At 36.8% G+C, this 26,738-nt stretch overlaps 1 protein-coding gene across 3 annotated transcripts in view; it reads right to left on the reverse strand.

Annotated features, from left to right (window-relative positions):
• Positions 1–26,738, reverse strand: part of DIDO1 (death inducer-obliterator 1) — a 56,370-nt gene that overhangs the window by 29,228 nt on the left and 404 nt on the right. The window contains exons 1-7 of one of the 3 annotated variants that reach the window (XM_049817197.1): positions 14,038–14,328; positions 12,189–12,387; positions 9,824–9,934; positions 8,591–9,509; positions 7,955–8,273; positions 4,762–4,974; positions 3,757–3,982 (exon numbers count right to left, since the gene is read on the reverse strand). In XM_049817197.1, the coding sequence (XP_049673154.1) occupies positions 3,757–3,982; positions 4,762–4,974; positions 7,955–8,273; positions 8,591–9,509; positions 9,824–9,934; positions 12,189–12,387; positions 14,038–14,202 (2,152 nt within the window). In that variant the 5' untranslated portion in view covers positions 14,203–14,328. Of the gene's footprint in view, positions 1–1,037; positions 2,010–2,934; positions 3,983–4,761; positions 4,975–7,954; positions 8,274–8,590; positions 9,510–9,823; positions 9,935–12,188; positions 12,388–14,037; positions 14,329–26,738 lie in introns of those variants that run through there. The other 2 variants (XR_007508136.1, XM_049817198.1) reach the window with 2 other exon arrangements.

Consider the following 26,738-nt stretch of genomic DNA (forward strand, 5'->3'; position numbering starts at 1 on the left):
TGAGTTCAGGTGCTTCAGATATATACATTGATACTGCTGATAAACCTCTGCATCAACAAACTTCATGTCTGAAGCATTCTTTTACCCCCTTTTTACAGGGCAGCAGTGCATATAATGGTCAAATATTATTACAAATGCAATACATGATATTATTTAGTGTAAAACTTGAAGTGTAAAAGCTCTCAGCAGAGTAAAGCAGTGGACACCAACTGCTTTTGTTGTTCCTTAAGGAAAAAAATGTGCATATATTATGCTGTTTAAAGTTTGTCCTCCTCCAGTATAATTAAAAATAATGCTTTCTATTACTGTAAGATGTATGTTAGTCTACTAACGAAACTGAAAACGTTTCAGAAATCATTTTGGCTGGTGCTTCCCCCACAAACACCTAGGTGATCTTACTAGATAAAACAACAGTCTGGTTTGCTTTTGTTATGAATTTTACATCTCCTTAGATATGACCTAAATATTGATAATTAACACTAGCTCACACGACAAATTCAGGATTTCTATCACAACTTGAATCTCTGAACAATAGTGTTCCTAAATCTCAACAATCCATATACTTGTATCAATTTGGAAGCTATTATTATTATTAAACTTATTATTGAAGTTTAGCACTGCATATTACATTAATACCAATTTTCCTAATGAAATTAAAAGCAACACTTCTGAAAGGGAATGTGACACATACCTAATTTCCTCTTCTATGTGTAGTTCAAATACTGACTGCAACTTTAAAAGTACTTGTACTTAGTATTCACTTATCAAAGCAAGTTCAAGGTATTTCCTACTGTAGTTATTAAATGAATAAAAAGGATTATTTTCACTGGGAACATCAAGATGTAAGACAGTGTCATTAATCAGGCTCCAGATTTTCGTGTACAAAATCACTTCCAAGTACAGCCCTAACTCATCCCCAGAAAAAGCTACAGAAAAAAAATTATGTAGAAACACAAACTAATGGAGTAATGGAGAAAAAAATAAATAAATAAAAAATCGCTGCTTTATATAACTGCATACTACTAACATCAAGTCCTTTCTTTTTTTTTTAAATGCTGAACAGGTTGGGAAAAGAAAAGGGGGCTTGGTGGCAGGGCTTAGATGCAAATATACTACATGCCCCTATCACCCAGTACATCTCTAAGACTGGCTTGATTTTCTTCTTGCTACTAGTGAAACTACTGTCATATCTGACAACAAAATCTTGTATCTGACAAGTACAGAGTAAACATATAAAGTAAATCCATGTCTGAAATATGATAAACGGACTGATGGAAAGAATATTTGAGAGAACAATTCTGCTAATCGTGTTAAGTTTCCTTAATTCCTAAAGGGCCTCGTGCACTGAAGTCGCAAATAAGGATTTGCGGAACATGGCTTGAAGCTCCGGGAGGATGCGGATGGTATTTTGAAACACTGTATATGGAAGAACCCTGTTCTTAGCCTACTCTAGGTGACCTTAAGTCCAAACATTAGACATCCAGATTTCTGAACTAGTCATCTTAAACGTCCTTCATAATCAATGTTCAGAAACACACATTTCTAAACAGCGAGTCACTTTGTTCCGAGATTAGTGTCTAAACTAGATGGTATGCTTTGTCCACGGAAGGTGTTTTTCTTGATAGACTAGCTCAGTCTTTAAGAGTTCTAACTTTTAGATACCCTAATTGAAGTGAGATGACTCTCACGAATTTCCGTAATGCTGTAACTTCTATGTTTTTGAAGAGCATATAAAGATTTGTTACATAAATAAATCTTGTAGAATACTCTTAGAAGATGATGCAATGGCAGCTTCTCAGGAAGATTACAGATCAAACCCATCCATCAAAAAGCAGGACAATTTTTTTCACAAATACACAAACAATTTACCTGGGAATTTAGTAATGGCACAGAGTCCCCACATATTAGTACAACTTACCTTAATAATAGCAATCCGAAGGTCTTCCTTGCATTTGGTACGAGAGTTCTTCATCACACGAACTAGGTTGTTTTCTGTTCGTTATTAAAGTCTGGTATATACACATATTTTTGAACTAAGTTAAAAATTTAGCTATAGGAATCCAATTTTCTATTGGAATTGGTTAAATCTGTATAACCACCAGTGTGGTAAAACTTAAGAGCAACGCCCCCTTAAAAACCAAACTTGTTGCCTCAGAACCTATATTCCTGTCTCCTAGAAAAAAACCCTATAGCAATAAGGACATTTTAAGTGATATGGTTATATGGACACTTGCAATTATATTGAGATAGAAACTGTCACAAAGATTTGACATGTAAAATAAGCCCTTATAGTTTCATTTACATCTTCCTCAATTTTAGTTATGTTTAACACACTACTGTTTCTGACAAAAAAAGCTACAGTTTCTTTAGAAGAAGCTTAAAAAAATGCAAGTTTGTCAAAATATGCATCTTAAGAGTGCACTATAAAAAAGGCACAGGGCCCAAGTAACAAAATATGCAACAAAAATATGCAGGGAAAAATTATACCCATTTAAACATTTGAGGTGGGTAAATACAATTAAAACATACCTAGGAAGTCTACTGTGTGCTATAATAATAAACAGCAATTTCGGGTAGCTGGTGTTCCCTCAGTGTTTAAAAATTACATCTAAAAAAATCTCATCTTAAAGATAAGTTATAAACTTAACAGTTACTTTACATTGAATGTATGTGTTTAATAACTAGGTTTATTTCTGAAAATAAAATGTAAATTGGCTAAAGTGTGGTTAAGAAAGCTGTGAGAACTGAATTTCTGAATTCATTAATCTTCAAGTGAGTAAACATCAGACACCAGGTCATGTGTTTTGTAAATGTGAAATGTAAGATTTCATCTGAAGTTCCACCGCTGCGTTATAAAACTACTTAGCTGGAGTCAATCAAAAAACGGTCATTAGCAGAAAGACTTGTTCAGGCTACAAAGCAGTATTTACTTACCTTTATATGAGTTACAAGGATGCTATTCAAAACCTGCAAAAATATGGAAGGCAATATCTCTGCCTAATATCCACTTAAGATGTGTTCTTGTGTGTGTGGATAATGTGTGAAGTATGAACATACAAATAGACAGGGGCAGAGGGAAAGGAAAAATAAAAAATAAAAAAAATAAAATAAAAAAAAAAAAGAGTACTGCCTCCCCCCAAACTTAAAAGTAAAGAATGGTCCTTAAATTATTTCATGTAAGGAAGAAAAGCAGCAGGAAGAACTTGGATATACTTGACAGTTAAAAACTTTTTACAGAAGTGTAAAGTATCATTGGATACCACGTTGAAGATTTCATTCTCGGCACTAGCACTGAAAATGCAAGACCTGAGAGACAGGTGCCAAATCTAAATTACAAAAATACAATTCAAATTAGTACAGTCAATTGCTGATTCACAGTGCATACCGTGCAACCTTTTCGTAAAACTTAACACAAATGTATCAATACTTACCTTTTCTAGATTAGAAACAGTTACTGTCTTTAAGGGAAAAATTTAAAGCTTAATCATGTAGTAGTTTTCATCCAGAAATCAGCTGGGTAGATTGATAGGCTCTTAATCATACAACTGACACATGATACAAATGAAACTTCTAAAAGTGTCTCCCATTTGTGTGTATCTGTGTGCGAATCTTTGAAGGTAGCGAAAAGTAGTTTGGTGCCATACTAAGAAAAAAAAAACCAAATACTAAACTCCCTAGTCTTGCAGAGCCAAGAATGGATGGATATTCAAAGAAAATGTAAATGATTATTCAGGAATATCCCTATGCGATACATACATTTGAACAACAGTGAAGATGAAATGGCAGCAGTCCTTTCAGGCTTTACAGCATTGTAATTATGATCGCTTGCCCAGGACGGTGTGCTGTTTTCTGCTGCTGGCTCTTTAACAATAGGTTGAATGTTTGCCTCAGTCTTGGCAGTTGTCAAAACAGTCTTCTTCATATTCATCTCTCTTTTCTCAGGAAATTGTCTCTTTTGGTTTGAAAGAGGCTTAATACCTGCCTGTATGATTAGAAGAAGCTTAATTACTAATAATCATCAAATATATTATAGTCTACAAACAAGCAGAGACAGTTGCATACATGCACACAAATCTCTTTTATAGTAAGCTCCTGTAAATACGCTTGAAATGATGTAATTTCACATTCAACTCTATAAAGCAAAGGTAATATACACTGAAACTTCAGGAAAGAGAATGGTAAAGAAACCACCTCAAAACAACAGTATTATCAAGTTATGGGGTTGGTTTTGGTTTTTCTTGTTTGTTTGAAAACCTACTGCCCATTTCATAGTGGTTTCCAAAGGGAAAGGAGAAGGTTTTAGTTTCATCTTTTTGCTTCACAAAGCACACATACAATGTCACATTAGTTCACAATTCACAGTAATGCTAAATTACTGCCCAAAAGCCAGTAATTTGGAGTTTAAAAAGGTAAAATTAATTTGGAATAAAATTTAAGTAAAAAAGATGTACTGCTTACACTTTTTTTTTAAAGGTAAATTAATTTGGAATTAAAGTGCACTACCATCTAGAAGCCCCTTGCAAGAAACTATCCAGAGGCAATTATTAAGATTTTAAAAATGTGACAGGAAAACATTTTATTGTCAGAAGAATCAAACAATGCTCTTACCACAGAAAAAGGCAAGAGAACAACAACAACAGAAAAATAGAAAGCTCCTCTTCAATGCAGGACTTGGCAATTTTATTTGACTTAAAAAGGAGAGCACAGAAACAAGCCACTGTGCTTCAGGACAACTGTTTTGGATCATAAACATAAGCTTACCTGCAGTTGAGATTTTGGCATCCCAGGTTTTTCAGATTTTGGTTTGATCTTCTCTTTAGGTTTTGGTTTTGCATCTTTGCCAGCACTTAAAAACTTCATAGTGGCTGCAGCATGTTTGAGAATGCAGTCATTGCTGCAATACACAGAATCAGGCTGAGCCAAATTAAAACAGCCAGGACCAATGCACTTCGATGCACCAGGAGCTTCAATTACCTATAGATCGAAATGAAGTGAGTTCAAACTTCAAAGAGGAAACAACAGAAACATACCTTTATAACATGAAGAAATGCCTACATATCATATGTGCAGACTGCAGCTATGACTGTTAGTCACTTGCACAATTGCCAGCGTGAAAACAACCTTCATTCATGATATAACAGAAACAACCCATACAAAGGTAAGAATTTCACTTTTGTAACACGCTATTTTCAGAACATCTTGTATTTTCAAGTGGTTGGTCTGCTAGCAGTGAACTAAAGGAGGCTGGTTTCCTAAATTTTCAGATCCCATAAGCACACAAATGCTTTTTCTGCTCTTCTATGTCATGTGAGAAATCTCCTTAATAATGCAGAACTGGCTTCTCAATAACAAGGTTTCTAAACCACATTTTACTTATATATCACCATCAGCTGCTGTCCTCAACCATGCACACGTGCAAAAGGAAGCACTCAGCTATACAAGTGTACAGGTAATTCTTGCTCTAGAGGTTTACCAAATTTAATTTTAGAAGTCTCCAACTTACATAAACACAACCATTCTCCGACACAGTTTTGCCATAGCCTAATACTTCTACATATTGAGAAGTTTGCATATGCAGTCTGTACTTTCCTGTATCTTACAATTACTCTCCATTTATATCAAAGTGTTATATACTAAGCATTTCCTCTTAAAGTGTTAAGATTTAGAAAATAGCATATTCCTTGAAAAGAGAATACATTAGGTCAAAGTCGAGAAATATTTGAAAGCTCTTTAGGCTCCAGCATATCACCTCTAAGTATTACGCCTTTAGTCTCGCTCTTCCAGATTACTCCCCAAAATGTTATACAACTGACCTAACACTCAGAACTACCATAGTTCTAGACAGCCTCTCCCCTGTCAATATTAACCGCAATTTGTAATTACCAAAAATAAATTTTTCAGGAATATTTCCAGTAAAAAAATATTATTTGCATAGTGTAGCTTATTTTTCCCCAGTCAAAAGTCAGTAAGACAGTATCTGCTGCAATCTGATAAAACCTGGGTTTGGGAATTTTCCCATAAAAATTAAGTTTATGCTTTAGAATGCTTTTCCATCATGTACACACTTAATTGTGAAGTACAAGAAAGAAGTATCAATTCATGTTCCCTAAGAAGCACCTCAAACTTCAGATTAACTGAACTGTCATTTCTAATTAAGTGCATTTACTCAGATGCTGACAAAATTTTCAGTGTTGATGTGTGTACTTACACAGTTTCTAGGAGTTTTAACCACAAACCAAAATTCTACAGCTATACGTGCTTATGGACAGCAACAAAAAGGAGTCTTTCTCAAAATGCTTAGAATTTTGGTGTAAGAGAACAAATAAACTGAATAATGAGACTGTTTAGTCACTGTAACACAGAGTGATCTCAGCACATCAACATAGGAAATAGCAATGGTCTCTGCCTAGAATGGGCAGGGAATTCTGCAGAGAGCGGTGCTTGTTTATACAAGCCATACAGGGATCTTAATTGAGGTATGAGGGACAGCACAGGCTAAAACACAGACTTCAACTGTTCTGTTCTCTCAAAACATGATACCACCTGGCAAACACAAGTAGAGCAGTTCCATTCCATTTCGAAATGCCAAAATAATACCTAAAATATAAGCAGGTCTTCCCTAAGAGGCAATGAGTTAATGATAATTATGTTTTTCTTTCACTAAAGGAGAGACGCCTAACACTTTCAAGTAACTTCTTAGCATGCTAATATCGAAGCATAATTGGTGATACTCAGAAGCAGAACTTAAAATTAATAATAACACTGTCAGCAAAATGCAGACCAACACCAACAGAACTGGACTAGCAAAAACATTTTTGTGTACAAAGAACAACGAATGTATTTGAAACTGTATTTGAAAATATATTTGAGAAAAATAATGCTTTCCACACATTTATCTTAAAATAGAAATATTTACAGTTTTAAGCTCAAGCTGTTCTGATCTATACATTAAGCTCACTATGCTGATATGGATAGCTCTGCTATTTAAATTGACTAGAAGTGGGGAGTGGTCCATAAACGTTTTGTAGAAAATGTACTACAACAGAAAGACTTCTCTAGAAATAGGCTTATACTCAAACTTATTCTAGGGATGATTTCAGAGTTTAAAGATTAGGCATGAAAGAACAAATTCATACAGAAAAAATATGAATAGCTGTGGCATTGTAACAGCAAACACACTAAACATGCTCTTCAAGGCATAGTAAGAAGAAAAGGAAAATGTTCAAGATGTTGGCATTACTACAGTACCTTAGGCAGTACAAAGACAACCACTGTAGCATGAATTTTAAATTTGTGTACATTGAGCTAGAGAAGCTTCTTTGCCTGTATTTTGATTTGGGCATGGAACTTGCTATTATAAAATTTAAGCTTCTTTTCTATTTTATGCCAGAATTTGTAATAATTCAAAATACACATTTTTATGTTAAAAGAGCAGTATAAAACAATTCTGTATGTACTAATAACTTGAAGAAGCATCAGGACAAAAATCAGAACTTCAAAGACTAATTGGAAGCACAGAGGAAGTACAGTTGGAATTAACTCCAACAGACACTTGTCAATGTTAAGTAAAAAGTTTCACTATCACTGAAAATGCCCAAACTGTTGGGAGATTATTTCAAAGCTAGTATAAACCAGTCCAGAATTCTAATACTTTTATTAAAAGAACAGCTTATTATTTGAATTCCAAAATAGTATTTAGAAAGGGCAAAATAGCACAACGCATTTCCTTACACCTAAATAAAACTTTTAAATCCCCCACTTCAAAATAACACTTAGTTTTAGTTCCTGTGCTGACAGAACTATGGATAAACTTCTGCTAAACAGTAATACTTAGTGGGTTGTTCAGCTTCATATTTAGCTTTAAAAAAAAGTCAGATTTAAAGCCATACATGTAAGCTATTGTCTCAATGTAATCAGTGAAACACAAAAAATAAGAAACAATTAAAATACTTACAGGTTGAAATATCTTTAGTTTTTTCTTCCCACTTGGATTCGCAGCTTTTTCAATCCTACCCTTGATTCCTTGGTCCTCAACAGATTTTTGTTCAATTGTTCCTATGCTTGTGAATTCTGTGCCATCCACATTTACTTGTCCCGCTTTAGCTTCCTGCTGATCTATTTCTGAAGCAGGCTCATCCTGTCCCTGTAGAATGGTGCAGTTCGGACAGATATAGTCCTCGCCATTCCTTTCCAACAATCGCCCTCGAGCTTCAGAAATACCCACGCAGTCACCATGAAACCATTCCTCACATCTATCACAACAAATCATAAACCTGAAAAAAAAACCCCAAGGAACAGTAAGACATTGTGAAATGAAAAGACAATTAATGCCCAACAGATATTTCACAAAGCAGATCTTAAGTGCCCTGCTAAAGTACCAGTATACTGTTCTGCCTCACTGTTCATTTCTGTATTTGTTTATCCCCCCTTTAAAGATTTGTTATAAACTGTCCCCCCCCAAACTTCAAATACACCCAAGAGCTCATTTGTATATACTCAAAAAAGTAGAGCATTAGCTTCTGGTTTGATTTTTCATCACAGAAAAATTCCAACTATTTGCACCGCATTTTTACTTGAAACCTTTGCCTACCTGTTGTTATGAGGCTGACGACAAATACAGTACAGTGCATTTGGGTCATAAATCTCAGACTCAGGTTTGCTCTTGGGCAGTTCTTCGGGTTCTTCATCTGTGATCCCTTTTGCGCCAAGAGCAGGCTTTACCTCCTTCTGAACCTGAAGATCTTCAGTGTCTTCCTCAGATACAATCACTTGACTTGCAATCTCAGTGTTGTCTGCAGTCTCAGGCTCTTGTTTGACAGGCAACTCAGACTCACCTTGTTTTTCAGGCTGGACATCACCTGTTTCTGTAGGATCTTGTTCTGAATTTCTTTTCCTCAGACGGTTCTGTATATCCTTCAATGTCAGCTGCACAGGTTTCTGTTCAACACGTTTCTTTCTTAGTCGATTCTGCAGCTCCTTTAGTGTTAACCCATCACTATCACTATCAGAAGTATCATCATCTTCCCCTTCCTCCTCTTCCTCCTCCTCCTCTTCTTCTTCTTCCTCTTTTGTGCATCTGCTTTTAGAGCCTTTCTGATCCTTGCAACTCCTAGTGTTAATTCTCCGAGTCACAGGTTTTATATCGGGAGTGCTCTCAACACTATCTTCTGAAGCAGTTTCAGCATCTGTAGCTGGACAGGATGCTGGTTCACTTGAATCTTCCAGAGTAGTAGGAACACTTCTCCTTCCTCTGCGTCTTACTGTTGTAAGAAATTCTTCCACTCTTTCTGTTCGCTTTGGTTGCCGACCACTACGCCTGAGGTTTAAGCTTTGTTGCTGCTGTTGCGGCTGTTGTTCACTACAGTCCACATCAGTATCTCCTGCACCTTCTCGCTTAGCAATTGTAGTCCTTCGAAACCCCCAGGTTTTCCTGAACTCTTTACTTGTAGGCTTGATAGTTTTTTGCTCCTCCTCGTTGCTTTGCTCACCTTTATCATCCAAAGCTGATGCTAAAAGCAAGGGAATAGTTATTAAACTGGTGGTGAAGGAAGATGTTTTTTCTTAAAAGTTTTTTTCAACATAGTATTATTTTCTTTCTGATAATATAGATATCTCCACCTCATTTTATGACCCTGAAAACAGATAAAATGCTTTCTTGCGAATGTAAGACAACAGCAATAGCAATTAAGTACATCACTGAACACTGTGCCAACATAATCCAGTTGTTACAAACTCTTCTGTTATTTAGAAATGTATGTATATACACACACACAACAGACAAATAAGCCTATTTTCTGCTCAATATAAAAGGAAGAAGTCTTACCAGGAGAACTATTTTCCATGTTGTCAGTATTAGACTCAGATTCTAATGGTACTGGCTGTGAACTTACAGCTTGTTCCATAGTACGGACACCACTGTCCTCACCCTGAAATGCTGAAGAGATACATAAGGTTCAAAACTCAGATCCAAAAATATTCATAGCCTAAGTAATTATTAAATATTCTGATGTAATCTCATTCTGCTATTGTAACAAATAATTAACTTGAATTTCAAGCCAAAAATAGTCACTGAATTATCAACAAAAAGTTGACTGAATCCCTTCAAAGTACTAAGTTAAATATATGGGTTTGGACACTATACTGACATGTTTTATTAAACAGCCTTAGGATTTCTGATATTTCTCAATAAAATCTTTTCATGGTATGAACCTACTCCCTGGGGTCTGTCTGTGGAAAAACCTATAGCAGTTCCACTCCTCACGTGGACACAGGAACCATGCATGCACCAGTGTGAAAGACTATGGAACAGAACAAGGAGTCATCCAAACAGACAGTGCAGACACAGTTACTGTTTTAAAGGTGAGGATGATATTTGATATCAATAACATTTTCTGGTAGAAAGGACTGCTGATTACCTGCAGCAGTATAAGGAGCAAGGTAGAAACAACACCAAGTTTAAAGAAATTCAAAGCTACTGCTGCTTAGATAATACAGGGTTAGTCAAAGAATAACAAGGGTTTGGATTTTAAACAAAATGTAAAATCAGAGAAACACCCTAGTCTTCCTTGTTAAAATAAATTAGGCCTGTACCTTATCTACAGGTAGATATCTAAACTATCTATCTAAATAGTTTAGCTGCTATTTTTAAGTTGTTTCAGAACTGGTGAGTATTCAGGATAAACCAACACACTTTCCCTTCATTATTTCTCTAACAAGGTTCATGGGATAGAAGAAGTTATACAGAAAAGAACAAAATAAAAATCTTCCCAAACATCTCTCTGGAACAACAACAAAAAAATCTGCATTGAATGAAACTTGAGAAAGGCTGCTCCTTGATATGGTTATTTACAAAAAGGTTTTCATCCTGTATGATCTACCAGAAAGATAAACACCACCCCCACCCTGCCCCAAACCCAAAAAGATTCAGCAAAACCCCTCCAACTATCACAGATGGAGCCACGGCTGGGATGGGGGGGGGGGGGGTGTCAGGGAAATCTGTGCTGACAACCAGGATCCCTTTTTTCTCAAAAGTCTTTTCCAGCATACCAGAAGACTCTCTTATTTGAAAAGACAGAAGCAAGTGAGAGAAATAAATATAAGATCTGAGACTGCATTTTGAGTATTTCAGGAATAACCTGGTTTGAACAAGTATTAAAGTAGAATTACATCATGGTACAATGTTTTCAATGAGTTGCATGCCATGTAAATGCTCTCCTAAATGAATGCAGAAACTATGTTTTGCAGTCATTGCAATTACATTGCTCATGTGAAACTGTAATATGCAGTAGTAAGCATACCTCAATTGGGTAAACAGAAACAGTACTTTAAAGACAACAACAAAAAACACCTCCCCAACTCTCCCCCATGAATGTTTTTTGGAATAGGTATTGTATATTCCTGGCTCAAGGATTGCACAGGTAAGCCAAAAGGGAACATTAACAGAATTCCTAAACAACAGTACTTGCTGAAAGAATCAAAGATATTTCTAACAGCTGTACGTATTACAGCTACAAGTTTTCAGAGGCATCCTTTAGTATGCTTTTCCCAATCTTACAGTGTACACTGATGATAAAAGCCTCCTTATTTCATATACTGCGTCAGCTGCATTACAGTTTTGCCTTATCAAACATGATCACTCTATAGTGCAACTCCTCTGCTTTCTAGTATTATATTTAACAATGCTACAACAGAAAGTTAACTGTCAATGCTATGGAATCATAAACATCCATGCAGATATATTAAAAAAATTAACGCTTAAGTTGTAACTTAAGAGTCATTTCAGTGAGATACTATGTCGCAGACTCCAGAACATCAGTTTAAATAGTAACTGATTACTTTTAACACTACAACCAGAATAAAAAGTGAATTTTAAGCCTGTAGTAAACGGGCAAAAAGCTGAAACTGCTTCAATCTGATATGAAATTCCATTAGGTTCCCTCATAAAAAAATCACTAACTATAAGTTTTTAAATTGTGTTTACAAAACCACACTAAAATTATATTCACACCAGAAAAAGGTTGCAATGGAAGTAAGGGGACAAGTCAGAACAGTTAAAGTTTACATCTTGCTTAACTTGGAAGATGAAGAAATGTTAAAAGCTATTAGCAGAGGTAATCCAAATTCTGAGATTTAAATTTCAGATAAAATGTAAAGAAATAAGTCTCTTCAATATCCTCTATATGCTTTACCTGACACAGCATTAAAGGTTCGAATGGCTTCTCCCTGCAGAGCTGAATGAAAAGGAGAGCCAGAGGAGGGCAGCAAAGGATCAGAATCATTCAGCATTATCCTTCCAGCACATACTGAATTTCCTGATTCAGAAGTGCCAGACTGAGTCTCGGAGCTGTCAGCAGGACCAAATATCAATCCTCCTTTTCCTACTGGCTCCTGGAAAAGAAAGAAGGGACAAAATAAGGCACTGATATGTTTATGAACTTATCTTAGTATTGGTTACATAAATTTGGAATTGTTTTGCCCCTATTACATTATAAAGCAAATTCCGTTATCTTGCCTTCTTGACAGTTTTCTACTTTCAGAAAGACACTGAAACTGGAAAGAAAAGTCAAAGTAAAGCAATACCACCGCCACCACTTATGAACAGCTGAGACCTTTGAAATAAATACAAAATATGATTGTACTCTCATCAACTCATTTAGATCCCATTAAGATTTCCAGAACAGTAACAAACTGTAATCAACAAGTCTATTCCACTCACAGTATTTAAAAGTATTCTGAGAGTGAAACTTACTAAGTGTATATCGTGCAATGAAAATGCAGAAATGATTTTAAACTCCATCAGCATGCCCAAGGTTACAGTAGGGAAGATTTACCAGTTTGTACTAAATTTCATCACAGAAGACATCTATCTGCAGCTTTGAGGATTTAAATCCAAGAGGCTACTCAGTGGTTTTGCAAGATGGGGTAATAAAAATTTATAGCTGAGCTTCAGAATTAAAGAATATTCCTTATCACTGTCCTTTTCACCAATAAGGTTTGCAATATAGAAAGTTTCAGAAGCTTTATTTCAAGGACAGCAGATTATATCAATAACACACTTTCCCAAAAATTAACTCTTGGAAAACATTCCAAAATCATAAGGCATTCATTTAAAGCATCTGAACAAGAGCAACTTTTTAGTCCAAGGGTCCAAATTCACATGCAGAATAGCAACAGAACATCAACACTGACTTCTTCCTTCAAGCAGGTGAGCTTGAAAATCAGCAGGAAATGCCTGCATTTAACCCCAAAGTAGTCTACCAAAATACAAGAACACTGGAAGAGAATTTGGAAGGAAAAGAAAGACCAGATGGACAGAACAGAAAAAGTCACTTTTGAACTGGCCTATAAAATAAATTAGTGAAGACAAAACAACATTATTTGACACAGACTCTGCAAGTCAGCATTCTGTAATTAAAGATGCAGGGGAACTGCCACAGTAAACAACTAAAACATTAATAATTCTTTTAAAGGACTAAAAACTGACTGTCAATACTCCAGGTGGGGAGACATACAAATGTAAGAACAGACTAGATAGTCCCTCATAGACATGCCAATACACAGTCTGACTCTTCTTTTTAAAGAATGTCTTTTTTTTTTTTTCTTCAAATCTCTCAAGCCCCCAACTCTTAAAAGCGTCTTTGCTGTTTAGAAACACTTTTTACTAAGCAATGATCCAGCTCTAGGTGTTCTCCAGCGCCATGTCACCATCCCAAAAATAAGGAGAGGGGAAAAGAGAAACCCCTCCCCAAATCCGATTTTACGCAGTGGATCACTATTATTTCATAAACAATAATTCTCAAAATTTGCATGACTGTGGCAAAGCAGAATTAAAAAAAACCACGTGAGTGTATAGCTAGATGCACATCAGGATTTCCCTCCCCTGTACCTTCTCTATAGGGGATTAAGTACATTATCTACATTCTTTCCCTCAGCCAACTATTCCCACTCCAAAAAGAGGAGGAAAAAAATTAAACAAAAAAGACAATAGAATAAACTAATTGTGAAGACCCTAGTGCTGTATCTCATGGCATTGAATACCTGCTCTAATATGTATTTTGCTCCATTGTCTGAATCAGTGATTATATCCAGGAAGTCAGTCACTGATGGCTGAAGACAGTCTGAGTTTAAAGTGCCTTCTTCAATGCTGTTGTTCTGTAATAACCTTTCAATCTCCCTGTTCAGAATCTCCAAATGATCGCACATCACGCAATTTTTAAGTGATATTCCTAAAGGAAGAGGGAAAGTCAGCTAATCACTTCTTGTTCAACTCTAATATTAAACTATGAAACAAACTATGCCTCTATAACATGCAAAAAGTGCACCCTGTTTGAAAAATTTATCCAGTAACGTACTAAAGAAAGAGTTGTCTGAAGGATTGACTTCATAGTGCACAATTACGTATCTGTGCATTCAAGGCCCTGTGTGCAACACACTCTTTACGATTACGTTTGAGCCACAGAGCCAATATCACTAAAGCATTCAAAAAACGGAATTGGCATCCTCTCTTCCCAGGAAACATTCTGGCTTGTTGAACATAATATATTTTAAAATGTTAGTCATAGCCCACCCAGCAGCAAGGCTGCACAGTGCACAGCCTACAGCTCTGATTTAACATAAAATAGCATTTTAAACACAAATAGTAGTTGAAAACTAAGCGATTCTATGCAGGAATCATGCTGCTTTTTGCATTAGTAATGTTATCTCATTATTATTACCTGTATTATTACCTCTATTACCTACAGGAAAAAACTTCCAACAGAACGGCAATTTTAAAATAATTTCAAATTTGAGAGGTACAAAAATTCAGTACACTTAAAACACTAAAACTGCAGACCCCCTACATTTGCTGTAAAATGCTTGGTTGTTACTTCTTATTATTTAGTATCTCCATTTTTTCGTCTCCCCATTTGGTCCAAATTTTTTTTTCATGAAGAACAGAGTAAGTTTCAAACTTATTTTACGTGAATCTGCTCTTGCAGAACTGTATCTTAATACAGGTTGAACTTAAATGTCCAAAAGAGGCTGAAAAATGACGTATCATCAAAATATAAAAGCACAAAGCCTTAACACAATTACGCTTTTAAACCTAGCAAGCCTGCTGGCATTTCTAAGCAAATGTTCTAGTAACTGCCTGCAAAAATATTTACTACAACATAAGTCGACTTTCGAAGTCTTCAAATATGTTTCTCATCCCAATTCAGTATTATTTTCGTTCACTTTGTTCTGTTTGTTCTCAAGTTAACTATTCAATTGCAGTTGAGATACTGACAGAAATGTAAGCTGAAGCAGCAAAGTAGTTTACCTTGTTTCAAAGGAATTGAACATACATGACCAACAACCTTATTCGTCCTAATACAGTACGTTAATCACATTTCTGAAACTGGAAGTTCTAACTGGAAACTGAAAATTTTTGTAGTTCCCCTAACAGACAATTCCCATCAGCATCATCCTGCCTTTCTGCCACATCTCCTTCAGAAAAGATATCAAGTACCTCTGAAAAATCTGAGGCACAAATCTCCATAAATGATGGGACAGAACAGCAAAATACCATTAATAATAAACACGTATACCATTGCTTATTCAAGAAGTCCTCTGGTTTTGCTTAGATTAACAACTTCTGTGATAAGCAATCCCCACTGTGAAAATGCATAAGCTTTAAGATGAACTATAAATAACGTTAGAGACACAAATCAAGAGTTTCTTAAAGCAGAAATATCTTCTCCCTTCACAGATGAAGTAAGCTTTGCCAATACAATCCCTAGGTTGACTTAAATGGTTACATAAGATACACAGCAGGCCCTCATTAAGCAATGGATTCGCAGTGCTTATTAAATCCATGTTTATGGACTATGAAGAACAGAAGTACAACCTTAACACTACTTGAGCTGCTACTCTCCTGTTCCCTTTTCCCATGCTCAGTTACATGGTCTATGACACATCTACCCACAGACCTCCACCACAGAAATGGTCCCCTGACTCCTTAGTAAACACACAGCTTATGAATTTAGCAGAAAATGAACCCACCAAAGACTGATCCAAAAGGATAAAAAAGCAAACATCAGAACTAGTGTAAAGACGTGCAAGAACAGGGATGGAGAACAAGATCCTCTTAAGCAGGCTGAGCTGGCATAGCACCTTGCTGCTATCTCATTCAACACTTGCACACCATCATCCATCCGTGCAGCAAGCGCTCATCAGACCTTAGTCAGCAGGATTTCATTAACTGCCCCCTCAGTCATGACTGTTTTAAGCTTGCAAACTGTAATAATGTGAGCATTCCAGTGAAACAGAACAGTCACTTATCTGAAAGTGGAGCATAAAGCTGGTGCACAATATCTTGAGAAAGAATACTCAGACAAGAAAACATTTATCTAGGCTTTTCTTCCCCCATTAGTTTGCAAGTAAAATGTTCCAGTTTTCCCAAAACAAGTTAGGCACTTTAATTCACTCTGGACCCAAATTCCAGAGGCAATCGAATCACAAAAATATACTACCCTAGGAGGGGAAAAAAAATAAAAATAAAATAAAAAAAAAAATCACAGAACTATCACAAGATTATAATTTCAATTTGGTCAACTACTCTCAAGCAGTGGCAAACCCAAAAACACAGGGCTGCCCACTCTGTAAGACTAGAGGCAATCACTCACATTCAGCATCCCTGTGGATTCTCTACCACAAATCTGTGTTTCTCAGTATAAATGGCTCGAAGAAATTCCAGAGCAGTATCAGCAGCCAATTTAACAAGAGACAAAAGATATTCCCAAATTCCAAATCCTAATACTGCAATACCACTTGTTCACATACACGCAATGCATATTGAAAATCACACACCTTCATTAAACAACAAAAAAAAAAAAAAAAAAGAAAGCTTGTAATCTCACCCCACTTTTCTGTAAATATATTGCCCCTCTCACATTCAGACAAAATCTCAAAACCTCAAGAAAAGCGTACTGCTCTCTACTGCCATTTTTGTAACCCAGCAGTTTACAAATGTCAGGCAAAAAGGAAGACAGGTTATCCACGCCAGTAACTCAGAGCTGAGAGATGTTAACTGCAAGACAGGCAGCCTGAAGACACCTGGATCTGCTGATGCTGACTTCATTAAGCCCTTTTTAAGATGCCTCAATATAACATCTTAATCTGATGATGACAGAGCAAAGCTTTTAAAGAACACCAACATTTCCCCATCTTTTTGTGTTTATATTTTTAGACAAAGGCCAATTCAACAAATATACATTCAGATCAGTATCTCCACTTTTATTTTTTCTCTCATTTCCCTGAAGAGGTAATAAAACATTCAGTGGGCCTACTGACTGCATCAAGACTTTGTCTTTTCTAGAACTTATTATTTTTAACTGCATTAAGAATTCCCTGCCTCAGTTAACTGGGAAGACTTCATTCTAAAAAAGGATCGTGAAAGAAAGCTTAGTAATAAAACCTTTAACATGAACTAAAAACAAGCAAAAGAAATAACTTTATTTCTCCTTTACCTGAGGACTTGTGTACAAAACAAACCAAAAATCTGTGTCAGAATTCAGAGTAAATTCTTCAGTTTCAGCTTACTAGCTATTTTATTTAGTTTTCTGAGGAATCTAAATGAAAGACTAGTGATCTTTATCCTCTCATTAATGTTAATCCTCACTGTCAACAGCCAAATGACAAAATATGCTGCACCTTATTCCATGTTCTTGGATGTCAGCACTCTTCAATATTGAGCCAATTTGCTGTAATTGGACAAATTCTGGTATCTCGTTATTTAAACATTATACAAGCACCTTGCATGAATGCTTTAGTCCAAATGACTAATACCTGTCACCTACTAGTTCTCTTACTCCCTACTCACCCTGAGAACTCTACAGATGTCTTCAATTTTGAAAGACCTCATGCATACTCATCTCTCCACAAGCATCCAAGAAAGCAAGGTTCACCTCATATTTAAGATTTATGATAGACCCTAATACTCACAGTTTCAGTGTGACCTGTTACCTAACAAAGGTTCTACTGTGACAGAGAAACAAAGGCACTTTTTAAGAAAAAAAGGCACTTTTTTTTTTTTCTTTAAAGTCTTCATATTGAAGCTCAAGTTACTGATTTAGATACATTATGGAAATTCAATGGCCAGGGCCCAAGGACAGGGCAGAAATCTCAAACAACCACAATGGCCAATATAAGGTTCAGCAACTTTCTGAGAACTAGGGTTAGTGAGAAGACAGAAGACTGTTTGCATCCACAAAGAAATTCAAAGCCTAAGAGTCTTATACTTCCCAGCTTTTAAAAGCAGTTATCGCTCATCAGTGACCAGTTTCACCGCCACGTCCTGACACAAATCCAGTCTATGCCGGTATTTAAGATACTAGATTCAATTACAATGACTTGTAATGGGCCTTTAGTTATGTTTTTCTGAGTGTTTCTTCAAAATTAGAAGGCTTGACATGCAAGGTATTTGGCTAGAACCAAAATATCTAGGGTAGTTTTCTTAAATGTCAAAGAAACTGCAGGATGTTATAAACAGGACAGAAAGCATCCTTTCCAGAATGATGTAACAGTGATTCCAATCACAATTGACACTGCTCATTTTATTCCCTGTAAAAGAGGCACTGGGCTTGGCCTATGCCTCCTTTAAGTGTTAAAAATTTCCTAATAAACAAATATATTATTACATGAGAAAAAAAGTCTGAGAACTCACATAAGCAGTTCTGATGCAAATAAAAGAACTGTTGGTATGGCATAGTTGATGCCAGTCCCACTCAGAAGACTGATACCATTGAAAATTACTTTGCATCCCTGTTTGTCAAAGATGACATCTGGGAAACCTTCACTTTCTACTAAGCAGCAGCAAAATTAATCCCTTGCATCAACAAGCATTACAAAAGTAGCCCAAAGGAAGTCAGTAGGGCAAAAGTACTTTGTATATAAATGAGCCGTTCCATTCAGGCCATGGACAGAAGGTACAATCCCTTGAGCCCTAAGAACAGCAGGAAACAGGTTCTGCGCTAGCACTGGAAAAAGCCATGCCCACAGAAGGCTGCAGTGCAGTCCCCTCCATCTGCTGCTCATTCACGAAAGATGCAAGAGCAGACTACTTACATGAGAAGTAACAGAAAATCAGATAACCAAGTACAACTAGTATATGGCCTTTTATTTTCATATACAATGTATCCACTGCTTACTGATTTAAGTATCTTCCTTCTGAAAGAAGGAAAACACTTTTTCAAAAAGTTGCAAAATGGGAATGTTGTGACAAGAGGGAAGCAATGAGTTGGAGAAAAGCAGCAGCCATAGGGCTCAAGTCTGGATATGGTGAGACATAAGAAAGTTGTGATCCTGAACTCCTCCCCTACACCCCAAACAATTTACTATCTCACTACTTGACTGCCATAAACAAGCTGCAGTTCAAGGTCAAAAGTCCAGACATACCTGGTAAGTACAAAGATCTTATGCCAGAAGAAGTTTACATTTGAAAGATCATGTTAAAAATAAAATTTGCATAAAATCAAATTATTTCAGTGCTATAACACTACAAAAAAACGTTAACACTTATCTGTAAACACTTTGCTGGCTATCGTTAAGCACGATAAATTAATTCCAAGATTATAAACAAACCTACCACCTCATATACCTGCAATATTAACAACTTAAAAGTGGCAGTTAATTCCTTCCTAGAGTCAATGTTACTCCCATTTAAAAAAATTAACACTTTAATAAGCTTTTAAATAGATTCAGTAATACGTAATTCAGTAATACAGCCATCTTCCTCAGAAATACCCCATCCTAATTTAAGAAATGTGTGCTCTTCTTAAATACTGCATGAAGCAGTAATAATTCTAGGCAAATATGAACAGAGCTATACAGCCAAATTAGGACAAAGCATCACCAAGATCTAGTTTTAAGGTAGCTTATAGTATCAGAACAGTATTTCAACCACAGATGCACATAACACATGATATTGTCAGGGATGGCACCACTGACACCTACACTACAGTCTCACATCACATCCCTCCACTTAGACCCTTCACAGAGACATGTTCTAGTACTTGTAAAACCTTGTTTTTCAGTGTTGGGTAGTATCCCACCTAAGTTCCTACCAAAAGTAATAGAAAAGAACTCACTCGCCTAGCATGGGAGATCAGGCTGCCCCCCCAGGACAGAAATGGTTGCTCCGGAGGATAGAGAATCTGCACCCTTTGAAGATGGTGCAAAGAAAGTGTTTGATGGCACCCATACCACAGAAGTCTCCAACGTGAGGGAAAGCTCCCCAGGGATACCTTAGCACACCAATGTGATCAGATCTCCCGGGTGGTGGGGTGGGGGATATTAATTGAGAGGCTTCTGCACTTCCGTTGACACCCCATTCCTCAATCTTGCTGACATTTTATCAAGAAATCTTTGAAGGTACTGTAAGACCTTGTGGTGTCATGATGTGGTTATCACATACCACGAATAATTCAGTAGTGTCCATCACCACCTTTCTACGGTCAGACAGCCCTGGAAACTCAGACAGACCATTTCAATGAAGTTTTGTGGTTTGCAGACTTTCTGACTTCGGATGAAGCTTTTTTTTTTGTTTGGCATTGAAAAATTATTTCAAATGTCGAGGGTATGGTGCAAACCACTTGTCCTGTCTTGGTACAGGGGAGCCCATTAACTGCAAATTTACATGATACCAAGTACTACCAACATGCAGTGCTGATGCCAATCAACTAATGAGATTTAAAATGTAAGCATTAACTACTTTTTTTTTTATTTCCAAAGATGAAGAAACAAGTGTTCCATTTTCTTCCAGATTTTTCTCTCATGAAAAGTGAGACTCAGTATATTTATTCATTTCAAAAGATCACTTCTTTCCACTTGAGAAATGTATTGAAGAAATACTCTTAATTAACAATAAACTTTATAGCAAACCAACTCGACAGCTTATTTTTAAAAATAATTAAGCAAATGGATTTATTCCAAGAAGTTAAAGAAATATCTTCCTCTAAAAACAATAAATACATTCACTTGGTCTCTGTAATTGTACTAATAAAGAAATGAACCTTTCCAAATTAAAATGTGTTTAGTCACCCATTATTATAAACCCTCTCTACTGTATGTCTGAAACCAATATATACACCATCATCCTTTCCATGATTTCTGTCGGGCTACTCACTTACCTTACGTAAGCCTCATAAGAAGGCCACTGCCTCACATGATGGAAAACTGTGCACACGCAAGACAGCAATCCTGCACATTTACAGTGAATGTGGGACCTCCTGGAAGTGTTGAATTTAATGCGTATGCACAGAATCAGATTACCATGCGCACACAGCAGACTAGTGCACAGTACCAGTTAGACAGAAAAGACCATGAGCAACTCCACAATATGACATAACTACCCCAAGCAAAAACACATAAAGTAGCTCCCTGGTTTATGCAAAATAAAATACACACACACTGAAGTTTATTTTGAGGTCTTTCAGACTAGAAAATCATCTTACCAAGCAACACATTTAAAGAAAAAAAAAATTCTTATTTCAGATTGCATCATACAGGATCAGAACAGTCAGGAAAAAAAGTAAAGGAAAGAAGGGATGGACCACTCAGCAGGCAGTGCAGCAGAATGAGAACAGCACCAGGTATTACAAGTGTATTTTATTCTGAATAAGTAACAAAAAGTACTTCTTTGAACCAGAGTGAAATTCCCACAGCTAAATTCAGCTAAATAGCAACTTCTCATAGAAACATTTGAGGCACTTTAGCAGCAGGCCCACCAGAAATCTGGCAAACATGAAAATTTTATTTAATGACAAGACTATGATCGTATCTAGACTACAGATGTTCACTGTCACAACTGCACAACTCAGGAACGTTAAGGGGTACAATCCCTAATCAACAGAGCCATGCTGGTATAAGCGCCTCATATTGGTGTAATTACACCTGCAAAACTGTACTTTTACCTGTATGAGCCATTCTGCTTGCAGAGTAGCAGGTGTGCACCACCCTGGTACAGCAGAGTTTTATCAGTGCGGCTGCACATGCAATAAGAAAGCCCTACCAACAAATAGTACAGGCCCTTCCAAGTAGGGAAGCAGTTTATCTCAGGAGGAAGCAAGAGTTTGAAAGTTCACTCAAATTCCTTGAATTAAAAAAAGTTACATTAGCAAACAGATTCTAAGATATCTGTGTACACATTAGAGCTTTTGCCAGCACAGCTCTGTTAGTAGCTGGGGAAAAAGAACTGTAACTGACAACTGTACGGACAGAACTTTAGTAAAGGTCAAACCTTAACATAAGGCACTTACACTACGCACATCCTCCAACCTGAACACCCATAATTGTGTCCGATAAACAAAATTCATATTCAGTGTTTTCTGCATTTGAAGAAACATTAACTAAATTTAAGCAGAAAGAAAAGTATTATATACATGCCATTGGTATTTTCTAATCCAGAGCTTCATGGGTGCTTAAAAGACTAGGCAGATACATTCTACTGGCTTCGTAACAGACTGACATTAGGCTTTTTTACTACTCCTATAACACCTTCTGAAGCCCTTGTTCACATTCTTCCGAGTAAACTAATCCCATATCTGCCCTAACAATGAAAATTTACCCAAAGACAAAATAAAATTGAAATTTTTGTCAAATTTACTTCTGCTCTCAGGGTCTGAACAGTATGAGCAAAAATCAGATAGCATATAGATTTTTGCTCATTAAGAAATGTGAGCAGAATCACAAGCAGTGTAGATAGCTCTGCTTTTTTCTTTTTCCCTTTTATACAGATTAAGAAAAAAAAAAGCAGCTTTCTGTGGTCAAAAGCTTAGATTGAAAAACCAAATACAACTATCTCTGTACAAGAAACCTTCTAAAGGCTCCAGTACAAGCCATTTTTACAAGCCACGGTCCTAAGTTTACACAACAGAAATATCAATCATAAACTTTGATTGTTATTGGGTATTACTCAATATACAGTAAGTATCTTTAACATTCCTTTTCCATCACCTTGCATGAAAATTTTACAAACATATACTACTTATTTGACGAATGTTCAATTTCTGCTACTGAACTTGACCTCTTCAGCAGCACTGAAAACACGTTTTCAGCAACTGCACAGGAAACAATGTGCTTTGGAAAGGCAATTCACACAATCTGGCATTCCTCTGCTGAAGTACCAAAGAAACTAGTTCTTTATCAGGGCTGTTAGGAACACTGAGCTGTTAACCCAACAGCCACAGTTACTTGGCTGTTAACCGGACAGCAACGAACAGCAACAGTTATTCGGGCTAAACCCAAGAACCTTACAGTTTAACTCTTCAACATCCCACAGCTTGTTTATTTTTAACCATACAAGATTACAATTCTACAACTATCAGACTTTAGCTTGAATACTTACATTGTACTTAAAAATCCCTCTTCCCAAACAGTTTTACACAAACTAGTAAAGCTGTACAGGCTTTTTGTCAAGTTGGCATTATAACAGTACACAAACTAGTTACACATCCCAAAACATTCGGTGTAAAAAATGTTAGTTTTACATTATAATTAAATTATCTGTATCCTCTGGCATGTCTAGTTATTGTTGTCAGTCAAACTGTGTATACAGAAATGGACTCAACACAACTGCATGATTATAATTTCTGACCCTATCAGCACAGCTCTTGAAGAAAAAAAAAAAATCCTCCTGTTTTTCACTCTTCGCCCCCCTTATTTCATTTATAAAAAGTGAGCTAAAATATAGCATCTGAAACCAGCTAACATTTTCATTCTTATTCCATCAAAAAGGCTTCATTAAATGAAGTAAAACAGAAATTAATTTCTCCTTCAGAAGTTAGTGAAACACAGTAATTACAGCATACTGATTACATTATTAAAAACGCCGTAAACACAGTTCAGTTCCCAATTTTGATTGGGGTTTACTGTAAGAACACACATAATGCACATTTTATCTTTGTGTCTTAACTCCCTAACTGGAAACTCAAGATTTTTCTTAATCCCAAAGTCTATCAATGCTCTTGAGACCACCATTATTAATAACTGTGAAATATTCACTTATTTCAGAAGCTGTGTTAGATAAAAACTTAATAGTAGTACAACCCTCAAAGCGTTAACTGACAGTTAACTGAGAGAAGATTCTCCTAGTGAGGTGAGAGGCTCGACAGCACACAAAAAAAGCAACCAGTTCTTGCATAAGCTAGATAAATCTTACTTATATTAAAATCCTCTCCTTGTATCTTCTAACACTGTCCTACTACTTGTAGCACTACAAGAGACACTAGGCAGAAAAAGCGCACCAGAGAATAAAAGTAGTGTAGATAGACACTACTACTTCTGTCAACTAAAAACCACCTAATCTCACTCTTGCCGAGTACAGCCCCTTCTTCCATTTTTATCAGTTAAATTTTATAAACTCTCAGCCTAACCCCTATAACCCTTGCCCTTGCTCTCCCCACTTAATATTTCTAGCCGAATTTTCAGGCTGTACAGAATTAAAATCCCACAGTCGTAAGTCACAACTATAAAGACAATTACTATCTTAAACCAGAAACAAGTAACATAATCTACTTCCAGAAAATCTTAGTAGTGAAGCAGAATTAAAGTAGAACAAACACTGCCTTTTGATGAGTCCACTAGACACTGAAAAATATTTATTTAATTTTATTTACCACTTTGGACTCACACAATTCTATAAGCATTGCTTTTAGGGGTTTGGGGTGGAGGGGGTGGTTTTGGTATTTTTTAACTCAAAAGACACCTCTTAGTTATGTGAAAAGCACCCTCTGAAGCACTGTGTGAATTACATGTATTGTTTTATATTTGAAGAGTTTCAAAATCTACAAATATTTCGTAGTGTACATACAGTTGCAGGAGAAAAAAAATTTCATTTGCATACCAGTAGAAACCAACTAAAATATCCCTTAAAAAACCCAGACAACACAGAAACTTTGTAAATAACCCCATTATTTAAATGCTAGTCTTGAAATCAACAATTATTCGATTTCCAAATCACTGGAGCCATGCGGTCTCAAAGTAGGCCGAAGACTACCATGAGCTTTTATTCTTCCACCAAAGTGCATTAAAAAAACCTTTATGTGCAATATGTTTCTGGAACCATCAAGGGAAAAAAATTTAAGGCTTAACTGAACAGCTATTTTAAGCATACTTCTATATTTATTCCTATAGAAAGTTCCAAATGTCAAAGAACAGTAACAAGCAGCTGGCATACATAAAAGTGGAGCACAACCCAAAATATCTATTACAATTAACACAGTATACGCTACACATGTACAGTAGCTACACATTATTATTTTCCATTGACCAGCACTTGTGTAAACAGCTAGTAAATTTTGTTTGTAGAAGTAGCAACAAGACACTTGAAGCTAAACCAATTCAAATTACCACTTACAAGAAAACTGTGTAAAATAGAAAAACAAAAATGCAAACAGTGAAAAAGTTCTTGTAAAATAAAGCAAAATATAGTTGAATATCAGCTGCCAAAGAATTTACTTAAACAAGGCTGTGATGATTAAGTAGTCAAAAAAAGCTATTTCTGCAAAAAACCCTCTCAAATAAATTATCCAGGAAAAAAAAATTAACCAGGGAAAATAGGAATGCTATATACATCCTTTTGAGTTAAATAAAAAGAATCAGCATTTTTTGTCTCCCCGAAGTTCCTAGAAGGAAAACATGAAAGCCCATGCAAGAAAAACAGCATGTTACACTGTTTTGAGTTACTGAACATACAAACAGCAGGAAGAGTGTAACACAGGTAGATTTTGAAACACGCTAAAAAGACTGTAATTTTCTTTCCAACTTAAAAATGACAAGCTAAACCGGTAAGATTTTCTTAACCCACGACTAAAATATAGCTATCACTTGGAGGTATAAACTGAAAACTACTGAACTGTATGAAACAAAATTTGGTCACCATCAGAAAACAGCTTTCGCAAGCCAAATAAGCAGCTCCAAACTACCATCACCTCCAAGAGACAGTATTTAAGTACATTAGTGCAAGGGACGGGGAATGGCTATTGACAGGGAATTTAGTGAATATTTAAAGCCAGCCAACAATTACTCCTGTCTAAAAATTCAGCCCCTCCTCTCTTCCCCTGCAAGAAAGTCACCAGAACTTGATAAAGTTCAACTTTTCTTCTTTAACTCACCGATAAGGAGATCGCCTCCATCGCCCAGAGAAAATACACGTCCCCTCAAGGCAGGTCAAGTGTTTACCCTCACCCTCCGAAGACCCCCCTGCCCCGGAATGAGTGTTCGGTTGGGTTTCTGGAGTCCCCCGCACCGCCGCGGCGAAGGGCGCGACTCCCCCCCCCCCCGCCGCCCCCCAACCCCACCGGGGCGGCGGCGGAGAACCCCTCGTCCGGTACTAGGGCAACGGTGAAACTGAACGAGCAAGGCGGTTTAAAGTCGGTCGTGACGTCACGGAGAAGCTCGCCGGCGTCAGCTTGGTTATGACGTCGATCGCCTCAGAGCACAACCGTCCTCTCTCTTTTTTTTTTTTTTTTTTCCCTCTTTTTTTCCTCGCCCCCCCCCCACCCCAACATGGAGGAGCCCGCCTTCTAGCCCGCTCCGCCCGGGGAGGGCGTCCTCTCCGCTCCGGCCCAACCACGTTATGAGCTTATGGGGCGGCGGCTTTTAGCTTCCTCCGGGGCCCCCGCATTGAGTCGCCGACCTCCTCTGGAACCGGGCCAGGCCTCCGGCGTGCCCGCGCCCTGCAGCCGCACCGACGGTCCCCTGAAAACAGGCCGCGCCGA

The sequence above is a fragment of the Accipiter gentilis genome, chromosome 14, assembly GCF_929443795.1.
Source record: "Accipiter gentilis chromosome 14, bAccGen1.1, whole genome shotgun sequence".
Taxonomy (NCBI): domain Eukaryota; kingdom Metazoa; phylum Chordata; class Aves; order Accipitriformes; family Accipitridae; genus Astur; species Astur gentilis.